Below are 22,973 nucleotides of genomic sequence, written 5' to 3'. Positions count from 1 at the left end.
AATAAATAGGTTAAATTGCAGAGAGGAGCAGACCTTCAGGAAATCCAATTGAACCACCTACTCAGGAGAGAAATTGTACCTAGAGAGAGAAGTAGGTACCTAGGTGACTAGTAAGACTAGTAAGGACTTTACTAGGAGAAAAGAGATCTTATCATTCTGGAGTTGTTAGTTGCCCTAATTATGTATAATTTCTAAATGTTTGCCTCACTAACATTATACTCTATATGTTTTGTATATGCTATTCTCGTGTGTTTGTGGGAGAATGTTCCTCAGATTTATGAAGGGATATTTTTTAGCTACTGTTTTTAGTGTACCAGCTTGGCAAAAGCAAAAAAAAAAATGCTTACTAAAAACTAATCATGTTTAGCTGAGTATTAATGGAAAGCACACCTTATGTAAGGACTTATGAGTGATAGTGTTGAGAGTAGAGTTTTGAAATAGTAACTACTGCTTTGGGGACCAAAGTCACTAGTCTGAGTATGAGGGTACCATATTCTTTGCTCTCCATTCCATCCTCTTACTCAGCTTTCAAAGTGATTTTTCTTCAGTACATATAAATAAACTCTAGTTCCCTTTTGATTTTAAAATAAAATGTAAATTCTTCTTTTTGTTTTTTAAATCCTTTTTTGCAACTTGAATCACAGCCTATCTTTTCAAACTCACTAAACATTAGTCCTGATGACAATACTACCTAAACTAAATTATTTATTTAGTGCTATACCAATCAAACTCCCAAGAAACTATTTTATTGACCTAGAAAAAAATAACAACAAAATTCATCTGTAAGAACAAAAGATCAAGAATTTCAAAAGAATTAATGAAGAGAAAAGCAAATGAAGACGGCCTAGCTGTACCAGATCTAAAACTATATTAACAAAGCAATGGTCATCAAAGCCATTTGGTACTGGCTAAGAAATAGAGAAGTTGATCAGTGAAATAGGTTATGTTCACAGAACAAAATAGTAATAACTATAGCAATCTAGTATTCGATAAGAATTCACTATTTGACAAAAACTGCTGGAAAAATTGAAAACTAATATGGCAGAAAGTAGGCATAGACCCACACCTATAAGGTAGAAATGGGTTAATGATCTACACATAAAGAATGATATTATAAACAAATTAGAAGAACATAGGATAGTTTACCTCTTAGACCTGTGGAGGATGAAGGAATTTGTGACCAAAGACGAATTAGAAATCATTATTGATCACAAAATAGATCATTTTGAATATATTAAGCTAAAAAGGTTTTGTATAAGCAACACTAAAACAAACAAGATTAGAAGGGAAGCAATAAACTGGGAAAACATTTTTACATCCAAAGGATCTGATAAAGGCCTCATTTTTAAAATAGAGAATTGACTCACATTTATAATGGTTCAAGCCATTCTCCAGTTGATAAATGGTCAAAAGATATGAACAGACAATTTTCAAATGAAGAAATTGAAACTATTTGTAGTCACATAAAAATGTGCTTCAAATCACTATTGATCAGAGAAATGCAAATTAAGTCAACTCTGAGATACCACTACACAACTGTCAGATTGGCTAAAATGACAGGAAACGATAATGAACAATGTTGGAGGCAATTATGGGAAAAATGGGATACTGATACATTGTTAGTGGACCTGTGAACAGATCCAAACATTTCTGGAAAGCAGTTTGGAACTATGCTCAAAAAGTTATCAAACTGTGCATACCCTTTGATCCAGAATGTTTGGGATTATATCCCAAAGAGATCTTAAAAGAAGGAAAAGGGATGCACATGTGCAAAAATGTTTGTGGCAGCCCTCTTTGTGGTGGCAAGAAACTGGAAACTGAGTGGATGCCCATCAATAGGAGAATGGCTGAATAAGTTATGGCATATGAATGCTGTGGAATATTATTTTTCTGTAAGAAATGACCAGCAGGATGATTTCAGAGAGGTTTGGAGAGATCTACATGGACTAATGTTAAGTGAAATGAGCAGAACTAAGAGATCACTATACGTGGCAATAACAAAACTATATGATGATCAATTCTGATGAATGTGGCTCTCTTCAACAGTGAGATGATTCAAACCAGTTCTACTTGTTCAGTGATGAAGAGAGCCATCTACACCCAGAGAGAGAACTGTGGAAACAGTCACTCTATTATTTGCTTGCATTTTGTTTTCTTTCTCAATTTTTCTTTTTCTTCCTTCTTGATCTGATTTTTCTTGTGAAGCAAGATAAACTGTATAAATATATATGCATATATTAGATCTAACATCTATTTTAACATATTTAACATGTATTGGACTCTACCTGCCAATTAGGGAAGGGAGTAGGGGAAGGAGGGAAAAATTTGGAACAAAAGATTTTGCAAGGGTCAATATTGAAAAAATTACCCATGTATATGTTTTGTAAATAAAAAGCTTTAAAAAAAACAAACAAAAACATTAGTCCCCTTCTGACTTTCTTTAGTCCAGCCAAATGTACCTTTTCTCTGTTCTCCATTCCCCATCTTTGTACATCTGAATATTAGGACTAGAACTCCACTTCTTAAAATCCCTTAATTTCTTCAAGACCAGGCTGAAGAACCATTTTTGATATGAATGAAACCTTTGCTAATCCCTCCCAACTTTCTAATGCCTTCCGTATTTTAAATTTTACTCCCTTGTATTTATTTTATATTTATTCTGCATATACTCATATGCATATGATCTCCTCTGTTAGAACATAAACTCTTTACAGGCATCAGATGAAGCAGTGGATAGAGCACTAGCCCTAGGAGTCAAGAGTTCAAATCCAGCCTCAGATACCTAAACACTTATTAGATGTTTGACCAAGGGCAATTCATTTAAACCAATTGCCTCACAAAAGAAAAAGATGGAAAAGAGAATACAAATTTAAGAGTAGGGCTTGGTTCATTGTTTTTTCTTTATATAACTGATATCTAACAAAATAATTAACATATAGTAAGCACTTAATAAATTTATGTTGATAGATTGATAGAGTGAATTCAGAAAATCTTAACACGTATATTAAGATTCACAAGGGAAAAGCAATTTAGTAAATGTTTCCTATACTTTTTATTTTTATGTGGTTGATTTCATTGAAATGTGTTTTTGGGAAAAAGTTAAAAGCAGTGGGAGGCTCTATGAGTAGTTGTAATAGAGATAGCTTACTGATAGGGTAATCTCTAATCAGAAGGTTTAGGCCAAGGAAAAAACATCTGTGAATTATTCACAAGTTTTTACAGAACTAAAGTTTTTCATCTATCTTCAAAAATGGCCATTATTATACATTAGTCATGTTTTAGACTGTTCCTGTAGTTAACAAATAGATTGGTCTTTTTTTTGGTAGTAGCATATAATGAATGTTGTCTACTGCTACAAAGAAACTTGAGAATTACAAAATATGAATAGTCTAAAAACTGAACATGTTGCTTTCTAATTCCTTGACCAAGAACTTTGCTGAAAAGGTGTACAATTACCATCATACTTAAGGGAAAAAAATGATTCCTTTGAGAACAATTGAAAAATGTTTTTTCTCCTCCCTTTCATCCTCCTATTAGTTGAAATAGGAAATATTTCAAGTAATAGAAATGGAAAACCTCAAGGGTATGATAACTGATGTTAGATATATTAATAATGTCATCCTAAATAGCATACAAATGAATTTTTTTTTACTTGATTTTGTAATGCTGAAGAAACTGAGCAAGACAGAAATTAGAGAACAATTTAATAGTTTATTAAATGGAGAGATTTACTGGGACCAAATGATCCACTTTTGGTCCCAGGGCTGAACAAGACTATCATCTCAAAGAATCCAGCCCTGAATATCAGACAGCAAGACTCTTTTATAGGATAAGAAGAACAATGACATAATGGGGAAGGTACCTAGATGAAGATAACCTAATGGGGGGAGGCACCTAGGAGGACATAATGGAGGGGAGAGGTACTGGAGAGGTTACTGATATTCTAATGATGTCTAAAATGGATAGACCTTTAGACCTTTATCCTGCCAAACATTAAGAAGGAAAGATTATAGCCTAAAGATAGAAAACCTTTATCTCATCAAACATTAAGCAGGAAAGGTTATAACCTGAGGCAGAGAAACTAAATAGGACAATTAGAGAAACTGGGTCAGGACTTTAAAAAGGGAACTGTAGCACAACAGTTTGAGCTTTATTTTTCCATTTGTTAATGAAGGTTCTATCTGTTATCATTCATCTAGAGATTATAAATTAAGAAGTTTTTCCTTACAGTAAGTCTTTATTGGAGGTCATGGGTTTTATTTCTATTGATTCCTTTGAGTTTTGTGTTCAACTACTGTTATTCCTAAATATAGTTATCCTCAATGAGGGAGAATTATCTCAGTGATATCTAGCTTGTTTGGTATATGTATGCAGTTTCTGCCTACAAAAATATCTGTGATATCTAGCTGTAGTACCTAATTTGGTCGTGTATATGTAAGCAGATTTAACCCTTCCCCTATTTTTTTAGTTTAAAACCCCTTTAAATTTGGTAAGTTTTACCTCTTATGAAGGTGTATTCCATCCCTGAATAAGATCCCTTAATTCCCCAAATCTGTCATATCACACACACACACACACACATATATATCCTGTTAACCTGTCAATGTTTCCATATCTTGCATATATCCTTTTTAAAAAGGATATCATCAAAAAATATCAGTGATTTCATTGTGTGTCTTCAATCTTTAGATAGTTCTATCTTTTTCTTTCCGCTCAGCATTTATTACAATGATGCCAGATTTTCTTGGTTTATTGAGCACTAGGCTACTATGGCAAGAGTTACCTTTAACTCCTGTTTATCTAATCTGAGTGATGTTTACTTTTTTTAATCCATATGAAAGAATTTTAATGATTATTCCTTTGCCATATAGTTTGAAATAAAATACTGCTAAACTCTCCTTCATTCGTACTTTTTTCTTCTTTTTCCTAAGAGTCTTGACTTTTTGTTTCTCCAGGTGAGTTTTGTTAGTATTTTGTCTAATTCCGTAAAGTAATACTTTGTTAATTTGATTTTTATGGCATTAAGTAAACTTAATTTAGGCAGTATTTTTATTACATTAGTATGTTGAATAATAGTAACAATAATGAACATCTTTGTTTCACCAATGATGTTATTAGAAAGCCTCCATCATTTTTCTCTTATATATGATGCTCATTCTTTGTTTTAAATATATATATTGTTTACTGTATTAAATACAGATCCATTTAGCTTATGCTTTCAAATGTGTTTTTCTTAAAGTATAAATAGGCATTTTTCTTTTTTTTTTTTTTTTTACCAAAAGTCTTTTCTAGATCTATTGAATTTTTTTATTAGTATGGTCCATACTATGTACTTACTATATTTTGTTCTACAAAGTAATTTTCCCAAAATTGAACTAACTTCCTGGCACAAATCCATCCTGGTTATGATGTATATATAATAATCCAACCTGGTTATGCTGTAATCTTTTCAGCATGTTGCTGTAGTCTTCTTGTTAATATTTTATTTAGTATTTTTTTTAACATTCAAAAGATATTACTTTAAAGTTTTCCTTTCCTGTTTTACTTCTTTACTTCTCCCTGATTTGGTTATTAGGGTCATGGTTATCTCATAAAAATTAGATAGAATGCCTTCATTATTTTTATAAACACTTTATAAAATATTGACATTAATTATTCTTTGATAGAATTCACCTGTAAATTAATTTTTTTGCTTCTGGGTGCTTTTCTTCTAAAAAATAATTTATGACTTGTTCAATTTCTTTCTGAGATTAAATTATTTCTTGCTCTGCCAATCTGGATAGTTTATATTTTTGTAAATATTTTCATACACTTACTTAAATCAGGTTTGTTAGCATAGATTGGGAAAAATGGTTTCTAACAATTTTCTTGATTTCTTTGTATACTTTGATTCTATTTTTTCATTTTCCGTTTTGATCATTTATTATAATCTTTTAAAAATGGAATCAGTGAATGACTTATCTATTTTATTAGAGTATCTCCTCTCAAAAAAAATCCCTTCTATTCTTATTCTTTAGGGAGTTTTTGTTTTTTGAGCTTTATATATCTTTGATTTTCACCATCTCTATTTCTGCCTTTTGTTGAATACATATTTAACTCTGTTTTGCCTGATTCCAGTAAAAGTGAGTTTCAGAAGATCCCACTCTGTAGGTATCCGTATTGTATGTCATTGTTCTTGTGTATCCTAATTTTAGGAAATACTAAACTCTTTTCCCATCTTCCCAAATTTTTTCTTGTTTTTCTTTCCCTGTACTCATTTTTTCCTCTCTTGTTCTTTGTTTCTCTCTAAGACCAACAAAATAGAACCAAATCACATCAAGATTCTGAGTTTCTCTTTCTTTGTTTAATTCCTCTAGAGATTTGGATATTTCTGTAGAAACACCTGAGGCCAAAAGTTTTATTATTGACTCTATTTCTTGGATTTTTTTTTTCTCCTAAGAACTTCTTCTGGGTATCTCAGTTGCTCTTTTCCTTCATTATAGCCCCAATTCATATACCCTCAGTTTCCCTCTCTACCAGAAAACTGAAATGGGTCAAATAGAGATTATATAACTCATGTTATTAACTATAAATTAACTTTAAATTTTCAGGACATCTTAGAAGGGGGCAACCTGCGTGTCCCTCTGCAAGAATTGCACCAGATGATCCTTACTCCAATAAAAGCATTTTGCTCTCAGAGCTCTAATTCAGAGGAACACAGCCAAGAGTCAGAGCCTCATCATCATCTTACTCTGATTGGTTCTGATAATCAAGCCCTTGAGTGTAAGGACTCTGCAGCAGGAGGTGGAATTCAGCAGCACCACATGAGTGGCTGTGAGGGAGAATCTGCAGGGGCACCTCTGCCCGAAGGCGATCTCCCTGGACAGTTCACAAGAGTCATGGGAAAAGGTGAAATGTGATATCTCTTTGCTTCCAATTTCTTCTTTATCTTTCTCTCCCTTTCATTTTCTTCGTAGAGAGAGATAATTGCTCACTTCTTCAGAAAAAGGATGTGTTATTTGTCTTTTGTATACCTTACATGTAACAAGTTCAGGTGTGAGATTCTGAGAAGGATAATTTAAGAAACAAACAAAGTCCTCAGTGGCTGACTCTATCCCTTTAGGATCTTCTTTCTCCATAGTCAGCATAAGGTCAGAAGTTAGTAAAAAATAGAAAGGGTATTAGGCACTTCTTGCTGTTAGCCTAATACACTTTCAGTCCCCGGGAAGGTATGCTCCTTTATTCTGGCAGTTCATTTGGCTGTAGGAAGCTGGTAAATGAAGAATTTTGTATTAGAGTGATAGGAAGAAGGGTGGAATTGAGTGTTTGGATTTCTCTCTTAAATGCTGAGGGACTAGTCTAAGCATTTTTTCTTTAAATCTCTTCTTTAAAAAAATTATTTTATGATAGTGGGAAATTCAGTCACTAAACTCCATATTTTTCTCCTCTCTGTTCCTTTTCCCCTGCTTTTAATTGAAGCAGAGGATTTAAAAAATGAACAAAGATCTCTAAATTTTAAAGTTTTGAGACTTAAAGCAAGAACTTTAAAAGTAGAATATGGCAAAAGCAGGATGGAAAAGGGTTGAAGAATGAACTGGTGGTGAGAAAGTGGAGGTAGTCAACATTCTTTCTAGACATTTAACAAAAGGAAAGATAAACCATCAGATGATAGCTTGAGACAAGTTTGGGTTTGGGTTTTTTTTGGTGCTTGGAACAGGAGGGAAGGGTAGGTGCAAGGAGGATCAAGGATAAAAATTTCTGTTGTTGTTGATCTGTTTATTTTTTTCTATTTGCTTTTAGGTTCAAAGAAACTTGATTATTTTCATAGGCAAAAATGGATAAAACCCCAGGAGGAAGAGGAGGAGGGTAGAACAATAGAAACAGAGGAGAGAGTTGGGGAAGAGGATAGAAATACACACAGATATTGAAAAAAGAAATGTGGAGAAGGAGAGAGACAGAGACAGATAGAGAATATGATATGATGACTAAAACAAGAACTTGGAGTAGACAAAGAATTCAGTTCAAGACAAAGTAGAGATATCATCTCATCTAAGGAGACCAGAAGGAAAGATAGAATGATAGAATGAAAGATAATATGATTTAGAAAAATTTTCCAACTAAAAACAAAACACTAAGATTAGAAAAAATCCTCTATCACTTTTTTAAAATGAAAAGAAAAAGTCTTTTCTTATTTGGGTAGAGAAAAGGAAATTCTTATTTTAATAAAAAATATTTAATAATTTTAAAGAGCTCAATTTTTGTTAAAAAGAAATATACCTTATAAAGGCTCACTTTTTACATAAGGAAGGAAGGATAGAAATATAAGCATTTATTATCTACTATATGCTAGGCACTGTGCTAAATACTTCTCATTAGATCCTCATAACAAAACTCCAAAAAGTATTATTATTATCCCCACTTTATAGTTTAAAAAACTGAGGCAGACAAGTTAGGTGACTTAACACCATATAGTTAAAGAGCATCTGAGACCAAATTTTAAGTCAGGACTTTTTCATTCCTATACTCTTAATGAACAGTACTCTTAAACACTATACCCCCTACTAATGGTCCTTAATGTTTCTTAAACAAACTTGACATTTATAGAATGATTTCAAAGACAGATCTCTTGTGTATGAAACCAGCCCCATGATGATATCATTATGAACAATTATCTATTTCCTCACAACCTATGATTTTTTTTATCCTATACCCAAATTTCCCACTGTGTATTTTAAAAGTGATCCTGCCAGGCAGGGAAAATGGCTTAGTTGAGTTTGAGTTAGAAGGGATTTTCAATGAAGAGATTTTCTGAATGTGAGAAAATGTATTAATAATGAACCACTTGGGAGGAAATTACCTTAACTTACATGTTTACTGAACCCAAAGTCTTCCTACAACTTGGACACCAAATACTTTTATGTAAATTCAAAGTGGACCTTTCTTTTTAGGAATGCAAGGAGTTTTTGTTTCTGGCTATTTTAAAAGGTACATAGAGAACAGTTTGAATGAATAAATGAATGAATGAAAGCATGTATGAGTAAAATAGCATTTATCAAGCTCATTTATCAATGCACCAAGAACTGATGATAAAAGTCCAAAAGTAAAGACTATCTGCCCTCATTCTAATGTGAAAGGAAAACTACTTACATGGGAGAGTAGGGGACAGAAAGGGCGCATTTAGGTCTAGAACGTAATAGAGATGATGAGTAGAGCCAGAGAGATTAGCACACTCAGGAATAATGGCTGAGAATATGAGTTCAGAACTAAAGAGAGTAGAAGAAAAGGCAAGCCTGCCATGGCAAGACAAAGCTATGGAAGTTGTACAGAGAGTGGAGAATAATACTTTGAACATTTAGAAGTGTTAGACAGAGCTTAACAATACTGTTTGGTAGTGAATAATCTCTCATTAAGTACTATTTTGCCACCTATGCCAACATTAGATCTCTGAGCTACATGTCATTATACACATACACATATATGTATGTATGTATATATGAGTATATATATATATATGTGTGTGTGTATGTATGTATGTATATTTCCTTCAAGGCTCAATTCAGTTTCCACTCTTGTGGGAAACCTTTTACAATCTAATCCCCCTTGTTATTAGTAATCTCATCCTCTTCAAATTCTATTTAGTTATCTGTTTAATTTTTACATCCCCTCTCCCTCTGGAAATAGAATGTAAGCCATTCTTTTTTTTTTTTAATAGTTTTTTATTGACAGAACATGTGCATAGGTAATTTTTCAACATTGTTCCTTGCAATCACTTCTGTTCCAATGTGTCATTCTTGAGGGGCATTCATTTTGTCTTTGTATCCTTAGTGCTTTGCACATTCTAAATACTTAATTATTATTGAATTATTGAATTGAATTGAGTTGAGCAGAGAGAAGTTAGGCTAATAAAACAAGGAGAATCTTCACTTTTGCTTTTACTGACTTTGCACTCTGACTACATTATTAACCTACTCTTATGTAAGTGAGCAATAGTTTTGAGTTGTATGGATAGATAAACGTTCATCCAGTATATTGGTCAATGTGGAAATGTCTACTATAAAATAGAAAAGTATTAATTTAATAGGAACATAGGTATGTATGTGTCCACACATTTCATTTTTAAGAAAGATATATATCATGTCCAAGTTCCTATAACTGAAAAATAAAGTCCTATTAAATAGATTTTGCAAAATTCAGGTACTTCAGTCATAAAAATGACTAAAGAAAGAGGATTTTTTTTCTTCTTTCAGTAGGAAAGGTGCCTGTTAGTTCATTTCAATGAGAAAAATTAGGTGCATTACAGACAGTTACTATGTTTCTCAAATCCTGGTCAATAAGCAAAGGGCTTAAAATAGAACAGTATAACTGGGATTAATTTAGAGGGTTGCTCTTGACAAGTGCTCCTCCAGTGACAGTTCACTTGAACTTGATAGAATAGAAAAATGCAGATTCTTTTTGTATGTCTCAATAAGTTTACATAAAAATTCCATAAAGATAACAATCATACATGTACTTCTCCCACTTCATATCTTCCCTTTTGGTTGGCAAAGCATACATATTTCAGAAAAATGTGCAATATTCTAAATTCTTCCTTCCCTTTGCAGTGTGTACACAGCTCCTGGTCTCTAGACCTGATGAGGAAAATATAAGTTCCTATTTACAACTCATAGACAAGTGTCTAATTCATGAGGTAAGTAGTGGCAAGTATTTTGAGACACTCGTATATATTGATTTTAAAATGATTCAACATTTGTGTAAAGTTGATATTCTTCCCCTTAGAATAAGATTATGACCAATTAAAAAATTCAGCATGTTTTTTGAAGTATCCAAGGATTAATATAAAATCAAAAAATTTAAGAATGAATGCTTGACTGTGAAAAATTCCCTAAGCAATGAACCAGAGGATGCTTCATCGAACCCAAACTGGTCCTTAACATTTTCAATACTGTTTTATTTTGGAATACAATATTCTATCTCTTGGTTCATGGAATTTGAGAGAGAAAAAGAATCAGAGACAAGAGATAGAAAGAGTGTTTATGCATCCATGTGTGTGAACAGATCTTGTACATTATGACGTATTTCTGTGTTTTGACTTAGAATTTACTGGGATATGTTGAGGATATGCCTATTAACACAATATATGAGGAATCTTACTTTATGGAGAAGAAAAAGGTCCTAGGTCTATGCACTACATATACACTATAGATGTTTTATATCTGACTATATAGATGGAAGAAGGATAGAAGGCCATATGTGCAAGGATAGATTGAGGTTTCCAAAATTTCTCAAAATCTTCTCATAAAGGTTACAGTGTAAATTCTGAGCTTTCAAAATTATCTTCCTGCAGAAATCATATTTGGTAGGGTTTTTCCATGATGGTAGGCATAAAGTGAGATTATAAAGTCCCAAAGGACTATGTACAATGAAAAGCCATCAAATGACATGTCAATAGGATGTGCCAACTCTTTGATAGCTGAGAACCTTGGGTTATGTGAAAGAAGATATAAATTGCAGAATTCCAGCTCTCTCCCTACTCTCTCTCACACCCTCTTTCTCCTTCATGCTCTCACCAGCTGTCCATTAGGCATTGCAGCTGTGGTTTATGGTCAAAGCTAAAATTAAATTCTCTACCAAATCCCCAAGGAGAATCTTTTGCCACTCTTGAAGGCCCCCATTGCTTTCTCTCTTAGAGCAAAAAAAAATATTTGTTTTGATTTTTAATTCTAGCTTTTTTATTTCAACTTCATTCATGACGTCTTCTCTGTTTTTCCTATTTTTTCCCCTTCACAGCCTAAAAAACTAGTTATTTATCTCGAGTATTTCACCCAGAATTTTTCAAACACCTGATCAACTAACTACATTAATAACTTATACTTGTAGCTTTTTAAAATACTTGAACTGCTCCAAGAAAATTTTTTATAATGAACTTGCTTTTCTTTAATGGTCTCTTTAGAGAAAAGTACTCTCAATACAACTAAAGAGAGCCAGATAGAAAAAAAAAACTAGTCATTTATGATAGTTTCCATCTTCCCTTTGACCAGTAACCTTAACTTTCCTTTTCCCAACTTTGTGTGCCTTCTTGAACACTGCAATTTGGGGTTTCTTTTATACATGTGTGTATAAATATGCGCTTGTCTATAAAGAAAGAAAGTTTAAAAAGGGTACTCTTAAGAAGCTTACAACTATTCATAAGTGGAGAAAAAGAATTCAAAATTAAGACATGGTAGATCTCTTAAGTTTCTAAAAGAAGATTCAAGTCTTCATGCAAGAAGTATTTGTTAAGCACTTACTCTGTGTTAGGCAGGATGGATGGAAAGGTAAAATTACATTTGCCCTCAAGGTATTTATATTCCACTGTGGGAGAATGGTATAAATGAAAAAAATACAAAAAAAAAGAAAGAAAGAAAGAAAAAAAGAAAGAAAGAAAATTGGCTACAAAATAAGTTGGCAAGCATAGTGTGGGATAGTCAATAGAAACAGGGAGAACTATCCTATGGAAGAGTTGAGCTGAGCTTTTGAAGCAAGCTAAGGCTTCTGTGAAATGAAAGTAAAGAAAAAAAGGGCTTTTCAGACATGAGGAAGGAATGGAGAAGGAGATGGAATATGATAATGGGGGAAAGTAAGCAGAGCTTTCCTTCCCCACTATATCTACTCATAAGAATTGAGCCTACAGCATATCAGAATATACAAAACTTTTCCACCTAGTCTCAAGTGCTCAGAGATTATATGACACATTAATCTAGTTAATTATATTTTTAAAAGTTATCCAGGCTTCATAATGTCTGTTTCACATACCAGCCCATAAATGTTGGCCTCCTTCATGGTATCAGGATGTTCTCTCTGTTTCTTCTCTTTCATTTTTCTCATTGACCACTTTTGTGGCATATAAAAGACAGGAATACAAAGATCAAGTTTCTCTCAGTCTGCTTTTACTTGTGAAGTATTAATGCTAACAGATACATTCTGACTGCAGAGGGTTAACTCATGGACAGGAAGCTTGAGGAGGAGCCCTGTCTCCACTTTAAAACTAGGAAAATGTTCTTTAATAGGTTTATTAATTATTATTTTAGTTTGAATAATTTTCCACAGTCCCAAGTTATTCCATGCCTACCGAACACACATTCCCTTTTGAGGTTCCCATGTGATACACACTGTTCATTCCAACTGAGGGTTAAACAGAATTCCCTCAGGACTCTCACTTTAACTGGAGAAAAGGAAGGTTATTGACCAAGTTGAGACCGCTTCCTTCTTCCCTAGGGGCGATGGGCACTGAACCCCACAAAGCAGTGAAAAGGTATAATGTGAGAGAAAGGACAAAAGTTTCTATTTCTACTGCCTCTGGTGCCCAAATACCTCATTGTTCTAGGACATTATTCTCCAACTGTAATACCTCATTGTTATACCTCATTGTTCTAGGACATTATTCTCCAACTGTTAAATGCTTCTTGCCTCATGATTTTTTCTCCATGGGGACTTTTTTCCCCTTGTTAAGCATTAATGCAACTATGCCAACTTCAGAAACAATCTTACTTTTCTGTCTTAAAAACATGCTTATTTCTCCAAATATGATATTAATAGTGTTGGTCTGACCTGAGTTCTAGTGACAACTTTAGAATGATGGGTTTCTGGAGATGTCTGGGATGAAACATTGCCAGTGTATTTGAGGTCATTATCTTTACATGATGAATGTTACATGTCCCTTCCTCACTGTGAGTCTAGAGACTCATTTTGGGTATATAAGAAAATAACCATGACCCCCTCCAAACCCAAAGCTCTGTTAGAAGCCAAAATAGAGTGATAGCTAATACTGAGCCGCTTCTAAGGTCAGTGCAATGGCCTATATGGAGATAAAATAACTATGGAAAACCAATGCCCTAGAGCACTGATTCTACCTCCTATGTTACCATAACATGACTTGTAATATTGAGGAGATGCATCCTTAGTAGTTCACTACCATTATATGTACCCTTGGGTTGGTTACATAGCAAATCTAATGTGTCATGGGCGTTAGATAAATCAATTATTCATTTTGTGAAGAAATAAGAACCATTTCTTATTGAATACTACTTGTTATCTTGGGAAATGTTTGTTTGAAATGGCATCTTTGGGGGTTTTTTAAATGCTCCTTTAAATTGTAAATAGCATCTTGGGACTATTTTTTTTAATAATTTTTTATTGATAGAACGCATGCCAGGGTAATTTTTTACAGCATTATCCCTTGCATTCATTTCTGTTCTGATTTTTCCCCTCCCTCCCTCCACCCCTTCCCCCAGATGGCAAGAGTCCTTTACATGTTGAATGGGTTGCAGTATATCCTAGATACAATATATGTGTGCAGAACCAAACAGTTTTCTTGTTGCACAGGGAGAATTGAATTCAGAAGGTATAAATAACCCTGGAGGAAAAACATAAATGCAAGCAGTTTATATTCATTTCCAGTGTTCTTTCTCTGGGTGTAGCTGCTTCTGTCCATCTTTGATCAATTAAGGCTCTCTTTATCAAAGAGGTCCACTTCCATCAGAATACATCCTCAAACAGTATCATTGTTGAGGTATATAATGATCTCCTGGTTCTGCTCATTTCACTCAGCATCAGTTCATGTAAGTCTCGCCAGTCCTCTCTGTATTCATCCTGCTGGTCGTTCCTTACAGAACAATAATATTCCATAACATTCATATACCACAATTTACTCAACCATTCTCCAATTGATGGACATCCTTTCATTTTCCAGCTTCTAGCCACTACAAACAGGGCTGCCACAAACATTTTGGCACATACAGGTCCCTTTCCTTTCTTTAGTATCTCTTTGGGGTATAAGCCCAGTAGAAACACTGCTGGATCAAAGGGTATGCACAGCTTGATAACTTTTTGAGCATAGTTCCAAATTGCTCTTTGGGACTATTTTTAATGCTCCTTTAAATTGTGAATAGCTCCTTTATTATCAGGAAAATCAGATATTTTGCTCTAGATTTGCAGCTAAAAGGGACCCTTAGAACTCTCCTAATCCAGCCTCCTCAATTTATAGATGAAAAAACTCAAACAGAAAAAAGTTAAATGAATTGTCCTATGTAATGCAATATTAAAATATATAAAAAGACAAAGTTGAGATACTTAGGATTAGTCTTGTTTTATATCATACTCCTTTGTAAGCCCTCTAAGTTAGTTGTTTGGCTCAGATTTTTCTATGGCTAGAAAACTGAGTAATGAGAAAAATGAGTAATGAGAGCTATGTGGTGCAGTGGATAGAGCATCAGCTCTGAATTCAGGAGGACCTGAGTTCAAATCTGATCTCAGACACTTAACGCTTCCTAGCTGTGTGACCCTGAGCAAGTCACTTAACCCTAATTGCCACAGCAAAAAAAAAAAAAAAAAAAAAAAACTGAATAATGTACAAATAATGCTAATGAATTCATCTTTATAAACAAAAAGGAGTCAGTTGTTCCTTGCTGTTGATTATAATCTTTTTAAGGGTAGGAAACCCTTTCTTATTAATCTTTGTATCCTCTGGTCCAGTCATAGAAATATTCAATAAATGTTTGAATGAATGAATATTATTTCTAATTCCCTACTGTACTTCCCTGAGAGCAAGAATTTTGTGATTATGGTTCTCTTTAGGAAGATGTTCAGTTAGAAGATGTGCAAGATATGGCTTTCTATATCTTGCACATCTCCTAAAATGACCCTGTGGACATAGTAAATACAGCAATTAATGAACAAATAAAGGAAATTTTGAAAAGGAAAGACTATGCTACTCGCTTTCTTTATTAGTTAAATATGGGTAATAATTGCTACCTCACATTTCTGTTAGCATTATAGTTGGATACTTACTAATTGAAAACAATGAGTTAGGTCCAAGATAAAGCATAGAAGAAAACATATTTTCAATGTACTTGTGAAATTATATTGTTCATCAAAACTTTAAAAGCAATTTCTTTTAAAGCTTCACTCCTTAGCCTTGTCAATTATACATTAGATACCTTCTGTGGTTAGTGATCATCTTCAGTGACATTTGATTATCATGAAATGAAATGATAAGAAATAGAAATGAAAAGTGGCTTGTAATAATATTGACTTTTTAAGAGTAAAAATTCATATGAATCAATTTGAAGAAGCCATGGCAGTATATAGAGAGAACTGGCCTGGGTCAGGAAAAATTGGATTTAAGTCTTGTGTCTGAACTCTCTCATTTTAGGTTTTCTATAGAGAAATTTTCCAAAGTTGATGGGATAATACAACTCTAGCCATTTGATCATTTATTTACACAGATCCCCCTGCCCTCTAGAAAACTAGTTATTATTTTTGCTTCTAAGATCTTGGGTAAGTCACTTAACTAGTGATTCAAAGTGGAGATTCAGAAATGAAGATTTATCAAAAGATAAACACATAGATGAAAATGCATACAACACAGGAGAAAAAATTTATGCTATGAATTTTAATCTAAATCTCTCAAAGGCAATTTATTAAGATTATAAACATTTCTACTTGGAAAGAGGTTCAGATATGTCTCTGCTCAACCAAATACTCACTCTGAACCAAGTAGTTACTAGTTTCTTTTTATAATGCTTTTTATAATGCTAAAATGAGACAAAATTCCACAATAAAGTAAAAACAAAGATGCATAGTTTAATGCATAGTTTAAGTCAAAAGGGTTTTTTAAAAATTTTATGGGAAAGAATTATAGTCATATTAAATTATTGCATCTTTAGAGAAATTATCTTTCCAAAATCAATTACTCTCTCTTCTTTATTTTAATCTGGTTAAAAGTGAATAAATACCTTTCTTAATTGAATCAAAGTCATTGCCACTTTTAGTTTAGTCACCATAAACAAGATAGAGCTCTTCAGTTTTAGGGAATCAGTATCATTCCTTGAAATTAAGTTTTCTAATTCAAGGAAGACTAATGCAAATAAGACCAAGGATGCAAATTAGGACATTATCATATTATATATTAAAAAGATGGCTCCTTGTACCAGGAAGGCAATTAAAAGCATCAAGTTTTCCAAATATAATCAATCCATTCTATTTTTCATATTCAATTCTGGGTCCAATTTCTTGTCTATTTAATGGTGCCTACTCCAGTTATTTATGCTTATATACTAATTCAATGGACTAGCCATCTAAATTCATGTCTGAGTCTGTATAGCTTGGCTTTTTTCATCTATTTAGTTTTTCTGGTATGACATATTAAGCTGATCTCTTGAATAATCATGGATGTCATTAAGAAGGCTCTGTAATATTTTTGTTGCTTGATGATATTAGTATAATATCATTTGCAACAAGAACACCTGGAACAACCTTGCTAGTTGCAGAGAATTTTTCTCTTAAATCCTGCAAAAGACATCTTCTATGATAGCATGCATATTTTGGTAAGGAGAGACATCTTGTTTCATGCATCACTTGATAGTAATAATCATGGAACAAAATTATCTCTGGGGTAGCATTTATCAAGGTATTTATTATGGTTTTAAATATATGCATAGAACCTTTTTTATTGGAAGATAACCTTTAAGGCTCAATTTTGTTCTACGTAGCCAAATGTTTTTAAAATAATCAACAAGCAACAAACTGAGGCCTTGAATTTTCTGTACTTTTTGTGGTGCTGTAAACATATAAATAATTTGCTGTCAGGTACTATTTGTGAAAAATTGTTCATCTTCTCATATTTTCATCCAGGATACCCTCAATATGTATATAGCTCATTCTTATAAAGATTTTGTAAAGATAAGAAAGTAGACATATCTTAGTAGTTGTTAATGTTTTCCTAGACACCTTTTGGGAGCTTGATATTGCCTGATTTTTTCCCCCATTTTTTGCTATCTTCCTTTAACCTAAAGAACCTAAACCTAAAACTTTTAAGACCATATTGCCTCACAAGCAGAGATTTCCTCAGTGTACACTTAGTCTGATCCAGTCACTTTTCCTAACTTAATAAAACCCATTTCTATTTATTTGTATTGCATATTGAAAACTAAGATGTTAGGTCCAAATGTGGCAACTCCTTTTTTGCTGGAAAAATGAAATAAATGTTAATGTTAATAACATTATGTTATTGAAATGTTAATGAAATAAATCATTACATTCATAAATTTGTTCCATTTTATATGTTTAAAATACTCCTGCCAGTTTCATATATGAATATTCTTTGGTGAATATGAATCATTTGAACCTCTTGACGCAACCTCTGTTTATAGATTTGTTTTTGCTTCCACTGTGTTTTACTGTTTTAAAAGTTGATTTTTTTATTGACAATATTCTATTCTATTATTGCCTGCTAGCTTCCATCTCTCTCTACTTGGCAGAGAGGCTAAATTTTGCTAGCTAAGTCAGTTTCTATGCTTTGTTGGCCTCCTTGTGAAAACTTTTTTATATGTATTAAACTTGTACAGGAATGGTGTTAATTAAGGTGAGAATCTTTTGTCTTTTTTTTTTTTAATTTCCCAGTTTCATTAACAGTTTCTTTGAATAAGGCAAATTGAATCTGTTGCAGTTATCCATGGTATCTCCTCATTTTTATCCTTTCTTTTAACATAATGTTATTGTCAATTTTTGATCTAACCTGTTTGATCACAGACAACTGATTGAGATCTGTTTCTCACATCAGTAACCAGTTGTTTCCTGTCCCTTCCATTACAGTCAACTTCATTTTTGTGATATTTGCTCAATGCCTTCAGATTCTTTTTAGGAAAAATGTGTTCATGACATATAGCTATTGAGATTTCTAATAGTCTATAAACCTTTGACTTCTTGTTTTTCAAGCTCAAGACATTTTTAAACCACCATTTTTTTACATTTCTATTTTAAGATTGAAGTTACTGTATATCAAAATATATATTGACTTGATTGGGAAGAGTTGATTAAGATGTTCATAGAATTTCTCTCCTTTTTATACTTTATAGAAGATGTTAGCATATATAAGCTATAATTATTTTCATAGTAGTTTTTTTTTAATGGTCATTGAACTCTCTACAAAATGAGAGAAATATTAAATGATATTTTTGACTTTGATTAAATGGTTAAACCACCTCTACCCATACCTTTGTTTTTCTCTCCAAAGAGATTCACTGATTCCAAAGAGTTTTACTGTAATAATAATGTCAATTTTCCTTTTTTTCATCAGAGTGTGTTTTTTGGTCACTGGATCAAAAAGACAAAAGTCAAAGGACTTTCTGTCCCTGTCAATATGGAAAAAGAAAGAAATGTATTGGATTGGGGTTCACTTAAATATCTTTGTTTCATGGGTTGTCATAATCAAAAAGTTTGTCATCTCAAGGTTTACCTATTGTTGATATGGCTGTTTTTACTATTGGTCCTTAGACAACAGAGTCAGTCTGACATCAGGTTTATGCTTGAAGCCTCTGAAAATAGGAAAACTTGAAGATACCTATGCCTACTGCTATATCCTTTAAGACTACAGGATCACATAGATGTCACAGAGGGGTATCAGGATATGAAATATCCTATAAAGCATTAAAATTTGTGTAGCCTAAAATAAACACTAATGAGAAGAGTCACTAAAAACTATAATTTCTATGAGTTGTTCCCCAATTGTCCCCAACTAATAAATGGTTAAAGGATATGAACAGGTAGCTTTTTCAGAAGGAGGAATCAAAGCTATCAAGTTACATTAAAAAATGTTTTATCGATGAGCAAATGCAAATTAAAACAACTCTAAGGTTTCACACCTATCAGATTTGCTACTCTGACAGAAAAGGGAAATGATAAGTGCTAAAAGGGATGTGGGAAAAAATGTGATAATATAGCTGTTTCAATCCACTATTGGTGGATTTGTGAAACTGATCCAATTATTCTGGTGAGCAATCTGGAACTATGACCAAAAGGCTATAAAACTGCAAATCCCAAACTACTAATCCCTCTGTATCCTAAAGAGATCAAAGGAAAAGGAAAAGGACCTATATTTAGAAAAATATTTATAGCAGCTCTTTTTTTGTGGTGGCAAGGAGAACAGAAAATCAAGGGAATGTCCATCTATTGGAGAATTTGTTGTGGCTTGTGATTGTGAAAAGTATACTATTGTGTTAGAAGAGATGACAAGCAGAATGGTCTCAGAAGAACCTGAAAAGACTTACAAGAATAGATTCAAAGTGAAGTAAACAGAACCAGGAAAACATGTACATAATAGTAATAATACTATATAATAAATGTGAATGACTTGATTATTATAAGCAACACGATGAACCCAAGACATTGCCAGAGTACTTAACAATGAAAAATGCTATCCACTTCTAGAGGGAGAACTAATGAAATCTGAATGCAGATTGAAACATGCTTTATTTACTTTTTTTGAGATTTGGGTTTTTTTGGGGGAGGGGTTGCACTGTGTTTTCATTCACAACATGGCTAATGTGGGAAATGTTTTGCACGATTGAATGCATATATAGGCTATATCAGATTGGATGCTTCCTCAGAGAGAGGGAAGGGGAAGGAGTGAGACAATTTGGAACTCGATTTTTTAAATGAATATAATAGGAAAAAAAAAAACTTTTTAAAGAGAGAATCAAGTCTATTGACCTGCCTTTACGTAGGACCATTTATTTTAGATGAACGAAAATGGGGAAGGAAGGAAAATAAAGAGAGATATAAATATATAAATAAAGGATAAAGAGAAACACAGACAGAAGGGGGGGGAAAGGGAGAGAGAGGGAGGGAGACAAAGGGAGAAAGGGAGGAGGGAGAAAGGAAGGAAAAAAAGAGGGGGGAGGGGAGAGAGGAAAGAAGAATGGGGAGAGAAGAGAGAGAGAGTTCTCCTATCCTGGTAGATGTTTGTTGTTGTTGTTGGTTTGGGGGTTTGCTTTTTTTTTTTTTTTTGCTAAGGCAATTGGGGTTAAGTGACTTGTGCAGGATCACATAGCTAGGAAGTGCTAAATGTGTGAGGTCAAATTTGAACTCAGGTCCTCCTGACTCCAGGGCTGCTGCTCTATCCACTATACCACCTAGATATTCCCTGGTAATTTTTTTTTAATTCTTTAAATGTACAAATGATGTGAAGGTTATACAAATTGTGATAATGTATTATTATAGTACATTATCATAGCACATTGATATTTGAAGAAGTTAAAGAATTTCCACCAATTCTGAAGATTCAGGAAATCCACTAAAGCCTGATTATTACAAATCAATTTTGCAATTCATTCCTACTTAATAACTAGAGTAGGTGAAGGAGGGCAAATATTGATGGGGTATAATTTTTTTATTATTATTATAGTTTTTTATTTACAAAACATATGCATGGGTAATTTTTCAACATTGACCCTTGCAAAACCTTCTGTTCCAATTTTTCCCCTCCTTTCCCCACCCGTAGATGGCAGGTAGTCTAATACATATTAAATATGTTAACGTATATGTTAAATACTATATATATATATATATATATGCACACACACACACACACATATATATATATATACACATACACACACACATATTTATACAGTTACTGCACAAGAAAAATCGAATCTAGAAAGTAAAAAAAAAAATCTGAGAGGGAAAACAACATTTGCAAAAAAAGCATTTGCAAGCAAAAAACAACAGAAAGAGTGAAAATGCTATGGTGTGTTCCACACTCATTTCCAATAGTTTTCTCTCTGGATGTAGCTGATTCTCTTCATTACTGAATAGTTAGAACTGGTTTGAATCATCTCATTGTTAAAGAGATCTATGTTTGTCAGCATTGATCAGTATATATTATTGTTGTTGAAGTGTATAATGATCTCCTGGTTCTGCTCATTTCACTTAGCATTGGTTCATAAGTCTCTCCAGGCCTCTCTGAAATCATCTTGCTGCTCATTTCTTACAGAACAATAATATTCCATAATATTCATGTACCATAATTTGTTCAGCCATTCTCCAATTGATTGGCATCCATTCAGTTTCCAGTTTCTAGCCAACATTTTTGCACATATGAGTGAGTCCCTTTCCCTTCTTTAAGATCTCTTTGGGATATAAGCCCAGTAGTAACTCTGCTGGGTCAAAGGACATGTACAGTTTGATAACTTTTTGAGCATAGTTCCAAATTGCTCTCCAGAATGGTTGGATCCATTCACAACTTCACCAACAATGTATCAGTGTCATAGTTTTCCCATATCCCCTCCAACATTCATCATTATCTTTTCCTGTCATCTTAGCCAATCTCAGAGGTGTGGAATGGCATCTCAGAGTTGTCTTAATTTGTATTTCTCTGATCAATAATGATTTGGAGCAGATGGTGTAATTTTTAAAAGATTTTTAAAATATGAATTTTTATCAGGCTTCAAATAATATAGCCTACCAAGTATCTTCTGAATTTTGTTACAAATGGTTGCCAAAATAAGATGGTCTAATTAGTATATTTCTGTTCAATTAAAAATGGGTTTTTTTGGAGGGAGGTGTTTTTTTTTTAAAAGCCAAGCTGACCAGATTCCAATGTTTTTCTATATTTAATTGCATGTTTTCCCTCTCTTTCCAAGCTGTATTACCCATGAAAAGTCCTATTTGCTTTTGCAGGCATTTACAGAGACACAGAAAAAAAGATTGTTGTCATGGAAACAGCAGGTGCAGAAGCTCTTTCGGTCTTTCCCTCGGAAAACCCTTCTAGACATATCAGGATATCGACAGCAAAGAAAGTATGTTGGGATTTCATTCATTATGATGCATGTTAGTTACCTACTGATTCATTTGCCTACTTTGGGCTTTGAATACAGTAATATGTTTGAGTATCACATATTATTCATGGCAGGTACCTTGTGGCCAGTTCTAAAATAGTCATTAAATAGGTGGGGTTGTGGAGGGGAAAGTATTGATAGGATTCCCTGAGGAAGATAGATTCTGAGCAAGATTTTCTATATTTAATGAATACTTGCAAAGAAAGCACTTAAATATGTGCAGGTGAGGGAGAGGCTAAGTATTGTTGTTCAGCCAGCAGCCTGTGTGATTGTATGAAGATCTGAGGTTTTTTGTTTTTGTTTTTGTGTTTTTTACTTTTTGCTGCAGACAAGTTAATT

At 33.2% G+C, this 22,973-nt stretch overlaps 1 protein-coding gene across 9 annotated transcripts in view; it reads left to right on the top strand.

The window, feature by feature from the left end:
- Positions 1 to 22,973, top strand: part of SAMD4A (sterile alpha motif domain containing 4A) — a 387,197-nt gene that overhangs the window by 319,642 nt on the left and 44,582 nt on the right. For all 9 annotated transcript variants that reach the window (XR_007950710.1, XR_007950709.1, XR_007950711.1 and 6 more), the window contains 3 exons: positions 6,591 to 6,888; positions 10,581 to 10,666; positions 22,477 to 22,595. Coding sequence is in view for 5 of the 9 variants with exons in the window: in XM_051978102.1 (XP_051834062.1) it covers positions 6,591 to 6,888; positions 10,581 to 10,666; positions 22,477 to 22,595 (503 nt within the window). In the remaining 4 variants the exon portion in view is untranslated. The remainder of the gene's footprint in view (positions 1 to 6,590; positions 6,889 to 10,580; positions 10,667 to 22,476; positions 22,596 to 22,973) is intronic.

The sequence above is a fragment of the Antechinus flavipes genome, chromosome 2 (genome assembly GCF_016432865.1).
Source record: "Antechinus flavipes isolate AdamAnt ecotype Samford, QLD, Australia chromosome 2, AdamAnt_v2, whole genome shotgun sequence".
Lineage (NCBI taxonomy): Eukaryota > Metazoa > Chordata > Mammalia > Dasyuromorphia > Dasyuridae > Antechinus > Antechinus flavipes.
This window is presented reverse-complemented; position numbering and strand designations above follow the sequence as displayed.